Source organism: Quercus robur, chromosome 2 (assembly GCF_932294415.1).
Source record: "Quercus robur chromosome 2, dhQueRobu3.1, whole genome shotgun sequence".
Lineage (NCBI taxonomy): Eukaryota > Viridiplantae > Streptophyta > Magnoliopsida > Fagales > Fagaceae > Quercus > Quercus robur.
In genome coordinates, this window is record NC_065535.1 from 23,933,733 (window position 1) to 23,944,469 (window position 10,737).

At 34.1% G+C, this 10,737-nt stretch overlaps 1 protein-coding gene across 9 annotated transcripts; it reads left to right on the forward strand.

The window, feature by feature from the left end:
- Positions 1–2,356: 2,356 nt before the first annotated feature.
- Positions 2,357–7,940, forward strand: LOC126712981 (uncharacterized). 9 transcript variants are annotated; one of them, XR_007651236.1, is made up of 5 exons: positions 2,357–2,618; positions 3,128–3,568; positions 3,901–7,027; positions 7,222–7,340; positions 7,506–7,940. XR_007651236.1 is itself a non-coding variant. In XM_050412557.1 (4 exons), exons 2-4 carry the CDS (start codon positions 3,167–3,169, stop codon positions 5,655–5,657), a joined length of 795 nt encoding a protein of 264 aa, XP_050268514.1. In that variant the 5' UTR covers positions 2,359–2,618; positions 3,128–3,166; the 3' UTR covers positions 5,658–7,940. The 9 variants fall into 9 exon arrangements, 5 of the variants coding, with proteins under 5 accessions (XP_050268512.1, XP_050268513.1, XP_050268514.1 ...); XR_007651235.1 differs by having other exon boundaries at positions 3,901–7,340; XR_007651233.1 differs by having other exon boundaries at positions 7,222–7,940.
- Positions 7,941–10,737: the final 2,797 nt, after the last annotated feature.

Below are 10,737 nucleotides of genomic sequence, written 5' to 3' on the forward strand. Positions count from 1 at the left end.
CTCTCTATGAGTGTCTTTTGTATTGGTTCTCATATTTTGTAACTCTGTTCAATTATTCGTAGAGTCGATTTACATGTAGATATTTTTTCAATTGTAATTATTTAGACCACTTCATTTATTTTTTCACGAAAGAGTCTCTTTTCAATAAAACTGTTCTTGCCCATACAAAAAAAAGTTGGATATCCACTGAAATTAAAAAAAGGAAGATCATTAAATTGAGCTTGTCTGGTAAGCCTATGTGCCATGCGATTCCCGTTTTTTTCCACAAGTTATATTCATGATGTTCGGTTGTGATTAGCTCTTTTGCATCCTTAATTATATGTTTGATTTTGGAGTAGTTTTCCTCTCATGAGTGAGTCCACCTTCTAATGCCATATTTTTAAATTGGATACATTTTTTTTTGGAGGACAAAGCATAAGTAGTTGTCATGGCTTCGGACTCCTCTACTTAACTGACCATGTCACCTTCTAATGCTACCCATTTTCATTTCTAATCACCATGCCAATACCAGTTGCCTTCTATTCTTCAAAATCCGTGCCATCGACATTGATTTTAACAACTCTAGTTGGTGATGATTTCTATCTTGCACAACTCTTTCAATGGTAGCTTCTTTGTTGCGGCTTCCTGTTATTCTTCCATGACAATTTTTTTCCGAACAACCTTTTCCTTCTTTTACCATAATGCAAGCTTCCTTCTCTAGATATTCCTATTGTTCCATATATTCCAGGCAGTCACAAAGACTTTCTCTCATTTCCCCTGCTATTCTTAGGAAGTCTTTATGGTTCCAGTGCTTGTTTTGGAATTTAATGTGGCTCAACTTATAGATTTCCTTTAGTCGTTTACATCTCAGTACATGCCTCATATCCTTTTAATCTCTCAAACATCTTTCGCACTATGTATCCTCCGTGAGCGTCCTTTTTGTCAAATTTACTTTGGTTGGTATGTTGTAACACATTCTCCATCCAAATATTTTGATCTTATTTGATAGGCAGAGGTTCCATATGCGTTTCCATAGTGTATACACTATTTATACTTGAACTTATATGTACTTTTCATTATAAAAGGCTCCTCTCTCGTTCCCATGCCATATGAGTTTGTCTTCTGTCAATCTTCCGCTTAGTGGGATTTTCTTATTTCCTCCACTTCAAAAGGCAATACAAATTTTTTATTGATGAAGGATCCTTCTAGGCAACCACCTATCCTTCCAAATTATAATTTTGTCCTTGTTTCTACTATCCTATGGTAGCCCTCTTCTATCACGTTCCATGCACCTCTAATGTTTTTCCATGCCTAAGGAAAATAATGATTTTGGCCTCCGAAAGGGACTTGTTTAGAAGGTAGCAGGATTGAATCAAAGTTGTGAACACCGTAAAGAAGGTCATTTCAATTTGGTAAAAAAAAAATTAAATATTTTGATATACATTAATATCAATATATCATTTTAGGATTACCTCTTGCTCCAGGTTTTTGTTTTTTACAATGCCATGTGGCCCAATTTCATTGGGTAATACTTGCAGTAGAGATTCAGTAAGTTTTTCACTTAGTGAGATTTTTCATAAAAGGTAGTAAAATTTCATCCAATAGTCTAGTGTTCCCCTCCCCCCCCCCCCCCCCCCCCTTCTTTTTCTCTTAAAGGACTCTTAAAGGATTCTTATATGAGAGATTACTTAAACACTATGGGATTAGACAACCATTTATCCTTCCAAATTCTAATCTTATCCTTGTTTTCTACTATTCAATGCCCCCCTAATGCTTTTCCATGCATAACAAAAATTACGATTATGATCTAAAAAAAGAACTTGTTTGGAAGGTCGTAGGATCGAGTCAAAGTTTTGAACACTGTGATGATGATTATTTCGATTTGGTTAGAGTAATAAAATATTTCAATACCCATCAATATGGATATATCATTTTAGGATTACAGCTTATTCCAAGATTTTTTTTTTACATGCCATGGAACCCAATTTTATTGGATAATACTTGCCTAATCAGCAAAAAGACCAAAAATAGTAAAAAAAAAAAGAGCTCAACAAAATTATCTCTACACTACACGTGTTGGGCCTTGTTGACGCAAATGGAAAGCCACAAAAAGCAAATGTGCCCTGAATCCACAAATAGAGTTACCATAATATAAATACAATTAAAAGACTACTTGCTTAGTGCAATTAATGTAATTATATATATATTTATTTATTTATTTATTGAGAAACAATGTAAGGACATTTTAGATTATTAAAAAAAAAAACACCAAAAAAGTTGTTTTTTTAATAAATATAGATTATAGATTAATCACTAGGAACCTTAAAAAAAAAAAAAAAAAAAAAAAAAAAAAAAAAAAAAAAAAAAACCGTGTGCACACACTAGCACCTCTCGTTTTTCAAGTAAAAAAAAAACAACTCTCTCTTTTATGTTCCTTTTCTCCTACTCGGAAAAGGAATAGAAACCTAACCGCCTCAATTTAAAAACAACGGCAAGAAAAAGGGTGAGATATATAAAACAATTTTATTAATATATTCTCACAATTACAAAACAAACCCTACCTTTTAAATTTGAAGAAACACAAATCTGCATTTTCAAGCAAGCCATCATCAAAGCAGTGATCCAGAAAAGGAAGGTCAGTTTCTCTATTTCTACTGAGGCGATGATTTTGCTTTCCGTAATTTGATTTCATTCGGACTTTCATGTTTGATGTTTTTTCTTCTATGTATGCGTTAGAAATCTTTTTTTTTTTTTTTTTTTTTTTTTTTTTTTTTTTTATAAATTTTGTGGTTGCATATGATCTGTTTGTTTTTATTTACGTTTAATGTTATCTGATTGAAAACTTTTGCTGTATATTTGGTGGGGTTTAAGATTGTTCTCTGGGTTTTCATGTTTAATTTGATCTAATCCTTTAGGTCATAGGATTTGTTATCAGGGGTCTTTTCTTGATCGCCAAGGAATTACTAATTCCCTGTGATTTCATTAAAAATAGTGTTTTGTTTTGGATGGTTGCTTTTCTCAAATGAGAATAAAATCTTATGTTTAGTATTCGGAATCATTGGACAAACTTGTGTTTGGGAAGTAATAGTATTTTATCATACAAAGATTTTTTGTCTGATTGTAACATTTAGTTTGTTGGTTCTTACAGGATTTGTGAATTTGAGTTCTGTTTTAGCATATAGCAATCATGAGATTCTTAAAGGGGAGTAAGGTGGAGGTACTAAAGAATAAACAGCTGCCTCCAGGAGCGTGGCATTGTGCTAAGATTATCTCTGGTAATGGGCATACTTACAGTGTTATGTTCGAAGGTTCTCTCGATATGAGAAGTGAGGAAGTTATAGAGAGAGTGCCGAGGAAGGATATTAGGCCTTGCCCTCCTCCCACTGAGACTATGGAGGGTTGGACAGTTGGAGATGTTGCGGAAGTGTTTAATTTTGGTTCTTGGAGAATGGCTATGATTCTGAAGGTTTTGAGTGGGGATTATCATTTGGTTAGGCTATTGGGATCTTCAGAAAAGTTCAGAGTTCACAAATCTAACATCCGGGTGCGTCAAATTTGGCAAGATAACAAATGGGTTGTGATCAGAAAGGTAAGTTTCTACTTTGATCTTGTTTTAAATTGTCATTTTTGTCAACTTTTAGTTAAAATTTTGTGACCATTTTTAAAGTTTCTTGCCTTTCTTTTACTTGGTTCCTGGGTATATTTGAATTTGAGTCCAATTCTGTCTTTACTAATCTGGTGTTAATAGTCAGATGGCTAATTCTATTGAGTGATAGGCAATGAATAGTTTATACTTTTAATTTAGAAGTCCACTGCCTATCATAGCTGTCATCATGTTTTTGGGATCAAGAGGCATGGAATCTATTTATCCACTATTTATCCCTTTGCGTTGACTAATTTCATGTTGGCTTTTCTTCACAGGGTTCTCGGAATTGTGAGCTTGTGAAGTTCAACAAGCCATCTAGCTTGAACTGTCATCAGATGACACCTGAGTTTCCACAGCTCTATACAAGGAGAAAGATGCAGGCAGGAAATACATGTTTAGCCACTCAAGACAATACTTGTTTGCAGGAATCTCATATTGTCTCATCTAGAACATTGAAGAGAGTGTCCCCTTATTGCTCCTCTCATACTGAAGCATATTCTAGAAAAATGAGAGCAATTGAGAATGAGGGTGAGTGTCAAAGAGTCATTTCAAAGTCTCCATCCCCCTTGCCGAAAAAGGTAGATGCTGTAGCTTACCCACGAGTAAATCTGGGTGAAAAATACATGCATGCTTCCTTTAATAAACAAACAATTCAATATTTTGAATTGGAAAGGGTAAATCAGAATGGTTCTATTTTGTGTTTTCATGGAAGAATCTCGGAACCTATTCATTGTGATAGTGATGCATCTTCTGTTGGTAGTTGTAGTGTTGTTACTAATAGTCCAAATAGGTCAGGTGACATTTTAACGCATTCTGCTCAAGATTCTGATATCCTTAGTAGTGATGCTGATTCCTGTTATGATTGCGGAGATGAGGAAGGAAAATGTTCCCTCTCTCCAAAAGATAATGTAGCAACAAGCATCCGTAGATTAGAGTTGCATGATTATTGCAGCACTCTACAGGCTATATATGCTTCTGGGACCTTAAGTTGGGAACAAGAAGCTCAATTGACAAATCTTCGTGTTTCACTCAACATTTCAAATGATGAACACTTGATGGAGATAAGGAATCTAAAATCAGCTCGATATGGCCTTCATCTTAGTTAACTTTTAATCAATGGATTTATTTTGTTAGGGTTGGGGCGGGGGGGGGGGGGGGGGGGGGGGGAGATTAGAATAGGATATTCTGTAGTTTTCTTTAATGGCATCACATCATTGTAAGAAACAGGAGGAATGGTTACATTTTGTAGTATTAGTCTTGGAGTTTCTATCTGGAAATTATGTACCAAATATTCTTATACAGGAATGAATATCTTCAGGCTCATTGCAATGCTCTTTTTCCTCCCCCCTTTTTTTTTTCTTGTTTATCTATTTGTTTTTTGGGATGCTTCATGATATGTAATTATATTCCATAAAAATCTTGAATTTATTTTTAATCATTAGAAAGTTAGGCTGCCATATCATTTGAGAAAGTTCTTATGGACTTATATATCTCCAGCTCTTCACTTTGAAAATAAGGAAATAAAAAAGTAAAGGTAACAAAGGGTTTTGAAAAACTAAACTTCTTTATCTTATGTTCTGGACATGGAGATGATATGTTTCTCTCTCACCATGCATGTCTATATTTTAGAAAATATTAGACCATTATGCATGTCTGTTATCATGCTGCTTGGCTGATTGACTAATTTTGTTTTTATAAGAACATGCAAGCTCTTCAGTTGTTTACTGGTTGACATGTGTTGAGTAATCCTGGTTATTGAGATCTTTCTGGATTATAGAAGTTGTGCTTAACTGTTCCTGTCATTGTGTATATATATCATTCTGGTGAAGTTATAACATTAATTGATTTGTTGTATATGCGAAGGAGTAAAAGAAATCTATCTTGTGCTCCTTTGTTTAAACATTTTGTTGGATTTAATAGACTATGGATTGATTTTTCACAGAATTTGAATGGCACTGGGAGTTCTTTTTTAAGAATGCTATTGATGAATCCCTGCTTTTTCCAGGGCCAAAATTGGAGGCTTTGCTTCTAAAGGTCTTAAGATGATGCTGGGGTTTGCTGCATTTCTCTCCCTTAAACGATGGGGCAAGAACTGCATCCAATTTTTCTATATTAGACATTGCATGACCACCTAATTGTATAATTATGTTATTTGGTTCAGTGATATGGTTCATTTCAGGCCTGCTGGGATTAATGGACACATATTGTTCCAATGGAAAACTCAATCTCTGAAATAGTGGGAGAGTATTTTTGATATGGTGGTCTTCTTTTAAACTTTTAGTTTTAATAATGCACATTGTTCTAGTTTTCTTTTAGATTTTTTTTTCCATCAATACCGGTTTAGAGTAATCTCCTTCAACCCATTACGAGGCGACTCATAAAACCATCCATTTGAATTTTTTAAATAAGTCACATGACTCATTAAATAGGTCATGTGACTATAAGTAACATGAATGGTTTTGTCAATGGCTACATATTGGATTTGGAGGAAAATTTTTTCCTTTCTTTTATATTGCATATCTATATCTTGCATAAAAGTTTGTCGTTCATATCTGTGGATAAATTTCTTTCAATTTATCATGATTTCTGATTATTTCTGCAAGGTTGGAAAACATAATGGGGTTCGAGGAATATCCCAAGTGGGGTCCAGTAGCTATTGTGGTGCTTGGGCACTGGTGTTCAACCCCACCAGTTCCTGTCCTCCAATTTACCTATTAAAAACAAATAGATGTTAAGCTACTCTTTGGTGATTTTATCATCCTTGTAATCACTTAAGTAATGACTTGCTTTTGTAGAAGTCCTACTTTGTAAATGAAAATTACCCTTGCTCCCTTGCAATTTATATTAAAGAATTGTGATAGAATTTTACTGGCTCCCTTCCATTACTCTACTTCCCACATCCTACCCTTCAAGCAATTTTCCCTTTGTACTTGGTCTTGGTGTATAAATGACTAGTGACACACGGTGTCTTTGACTCTGTATTTTAGGAATAATGACTTTACAAATGGTCATCAATGTGCATTTGCATATAGAGTAGCAGTACCATGCATATATTAGACTACTGATTGTGCAAACATGTCAAGTAATTATCTAGGAGCTCCTTCCAAAATTAAAGAAGCATCTAATATATATGTGTTATTCTCAAGAAAAGCATATTCATTGAATTTTGTACACACACTCATGTAGTTGACTATGGAATTCTGGAAACACTTCCAATAAATTTGTTGTGTACTCCTAGAAGAAGATTATAATAGTTGAAAATGATCAACATTTCATGTAATTAGTTACCTACCGCAGCCTGGTTGAAAAGAAAGAATTGCAGGAAGGAAATTTGGTGAGTTTTGGGAACAAAGGTTGCAGAACATTGCTTGTAAATGTTTGTGCAGAGATCAGGCCCACAAGGTAATTTGGTTTTGTGACTTTTACAAGTGACATTCAAGTCAACTACACTTTTTCCCTAAACAATTATTCATAAAAATATATATTATAAAACAAAATTATAAATTAACAAATGTTCCACTTTGTAACTATAATTACTGTTCTATTATTCATTATAATGATGCAAATGTCTGTTATCCCAAATTCTGTGGACGTAGGTTTCCTTTGTTTGAAGGAAGATGTGGATGTGGTTTAATTGAGTTAAAGAGTACATAGTTAAACAATGTTACAAGAAAGATGTAGAAATGGTATCAGTTGCACCTCTAGCCTTGTCAAAGTAAGCTGAAGAGGGCCCCCCTAGACACATTTCATGTTAATTTGAGTAAATACTGGAGCAAATGAATGATAATCACTAATTGCAATACTAATCCATGGATATGCAGATTAATATATTAACTTTACATGTATTAGTTGATAATGTGAATGGGATTTTGTTTTACAGATCTATGAGCTGATCAACAGCGTTGTCTTGCAAAGTTGAAGTGGAATGGGTGGCTCAAATCTCCAAGCTGCGATATTGTAAGGGCCTTTATAATGAAGAATGATCTGTTGTCTTGCAAAGATGGCTTGGTATGGGTGGCTCAAATATCCAAGTTGGGAATTTTTTAGGGCCTTTCAATAGAGAATGATCTGTAAAGTTTGAAGTGTTTTGAGTGTCTTCCGAAGAGAGTGTGGTTGCTTCATGTTGTGGTGGTAGCGTATCTCAAGTATTTCCTGTATCCATCCACGATCCATACATTCTTTCCAGGCGTATCTCAAGTATTTCCTGTATCCATCCACGATCCATACATTCTTTCCAGTTTTCTGCATTTGCAATATATTTTGTTACAGGCTAATGCTATTGTATATATATCATGAGTTGGGCTTTATTCTGTTCTATTGTTGGTGAATTTGGCAATGCTTTGCAACAGGATCTGATCTGCCTTCATTTGTAAAATTAATAAATGCAATGATAACAAATTTTATAACATTTTTCATATTTGTTGAAATGGTAGATTGTGGTTGATGTAGAATAAAGTGATGTTAGTAGTGGTCTTAGTAAGAGTGCTATTTCACAAATCACAATTTGCCACCTCAATAAGTAGTGAAATTTGTTGTGCCTGTAACATTTGAGCATATATATATATTTTTTTCCTACCACTAAAAGATGTAATTTAGAAAGAAAGTGTATTTCTTTTGTACCAGTAAAAGATGTAATTTGGTCAGAAAGAATAAATAAAAGCTGGAGGAGGTAGGGAGAGAAAGTATGGGTAGTGGTAGAAGGTGCATGTACCTATTGTTTTCAATAAATATAGGATGAAATTGATGAAAAGTTGGATATTCCAGTGAAATTAACAAGAGGAAGTCATTAAATTGAACTTATTTGGTAAGCCTGTGTGCCACTGCCATGTGATTCTGACTTTTGTCCACGAGTTATATTCCTGATATTGAGTTGTGATCAGCTCTTTTGAATCCTTAATAATATGATCGATTTTGGAGTAGTTTTCACCTTCTAATGCCATATTTTTTAATCCGACGCTCTTTTTCTTTTTCTTTTTTCGATGAATGAGCAAAATTAAAAGAACAGCTATACAATCAGTTGAAGACTCGAACCCAAACAGAACAACACTACACAACTACAGCACCAAGAATACTACAACACCAAAAGGCTACAAAACTAGGTCAGCTCAAAAAAATTAGTGGAACACAAAGTGCTCAAAACTCAGGCACATTACAAAATAAAGCTATTAACTACTGCTAATTGATAACAAAACTGAAAGTGCCCCAAAGACAGCATATTACCCTGTTTTGAATAGTATTGCAGTAGCCGACACTTTCTATTCTACTCTTCACTTCCCTATCTAATCATTTTGACAATGATCTCTTCATATAGAACACTACCTTGGTGAGTACTAGCTTTCCTCTGCATCCAAATAATCATCTTTTACGTGATATACATTTAAATTATTTTATTCATATAATTTAATCATTTCTATACATATCCCTGTTATAATTTATTTATTTTTATACATATTCTATTATCATTTCTGAAATACTTGTATCCTCTCTTAGTACTCTTATGGTCGTTTTTTCCCTTTATATTTCATTTTTATTAGAATTAGTAAACATCTTCAATCAGGGGCGGAGCTAGGGGGGGTCGAGAGGGGGCAATTGCCCCCCCCCCCCCCCCCCCCCCCCGACCTCACCCAAACCCCACCCCCTTAATATATATATATATATATATCTTTCTTTTAGATTTAGTCTTGCTTTATATATGTTTTTCTTTGCTCTAAGCTTATGGTCTTCAACTCTACATGTAATTGTGCTACAGGGCTGTTACTCTTGGCTCCACTTTTAATACACTTTTCTTGGCCGAAGATTAGTAAGAAGCTCCATTAACTTCGTATAATAATGACTATATATTGATTTTTTTTAAATCTTTTACTTATTTGAAAAATATACTTGTAGTCACCTATGAAGTATCTTAATTACAACAACATTTATACTAAATCTAACGTTACACACGAGGGGAAAAAAAAACTTAACACTAACATTATATTTTATATTTTAATCAATTTTTTTAATTAGTTAAGTATTTTTTTAATTATACTAATTAAAAAAATTGAAATTGATTTTATCTTCAGCTCTTTATTTTCATCTTGCCCCCCCTAAATTAAAATCCTGACTTTGCCACTGTCTTCAATCCACACCAAACCCGACTCACCTTGCTTCTGGCCTGCATGTGTTGTCATCACCTTGAAGAGAAGACACACCCGACAGAACGCCTATGATCCAACCTCACCTCGCCCCATTGCCATCCCTACGATCTTAACCCTACTTTTTATTATTATTATTTTTTTAATATTATGTAAAAATGGAGTCCATATAATTAATTAAAATCCCTTTAAAATCAAACTAGTGCCCCTAGCCCAATATGGCATTGACTAATTTGACTGAAAATACAAATACATATTTTTCTTATGAATGGAAGATAAATAATAATTAAAAAATTATTAATACAATTAAACTCTACTTGCTTACTGCAATTAACGCAAGGATATTTTAGATTATTTGAAAAAGGGACACCAAAAAAAGTTGTTTTGTAATCATATTTTCGATTATAGATTAATCACAAGGGATCGGGAAAAAAAAAAAAAAACAAAAAAAAGCACCTTTCCTTTTTATTTTCTTGTTCAGTTCTTTCCTACTCAGAAAATGAATAGATAAACGAAGCTACCCCTAACCAACTCCTTCATTAAAAAAAAAATAATAATAATAGGTGAAAATGGCCAAATACCACAATTTTGCAAAATTTGTAACAAAAAAGCATTGTTTTGGAACTAATTAGTGATCTACCACTTTTTTAGTTCTCGAGTTTTACAAACTCGAGTTCCAAATGGTACTCGAGCACAGTAAACTCGAGTACTGTGCTAGTTTTGCCACCGTGACACCGTCTGACATGGCATTTGGGCATTAAAAAATTCCACTTGGTACTCGAGTTTCTTGGACTCGAGTACTGTGCTAGTCAGATACCCGAGTCCATTAAACTTGAGTATGGCCCCTGTTTTTAACGCCCACACTTTAAACTCTTTGAATCTCCCTCTCTCCCAATTAGTCTTACTCTCTTATCACTCTCACTTTCTCAATCTCCCTCTCACTCTCTCAATCTCGCTATGATCTCACTCTCAGTCTCC

Coding starts and splice junctions, on each gene's coding strand:
- LOC126712981 (XM_050412555.1), top strand. CDS start 3,167: ATGAGATTCTTAAAGGGGAGTAAGGTGGAGGTACTAAAGAATAAACAG. Junction 3,569..3,900: donor AATGGGTTGTGATCAGAAAG/GTAAGTTTCTAC, acceptor TTTTCTTCACAG/GGTTCTCGGAATTGTGAGCT.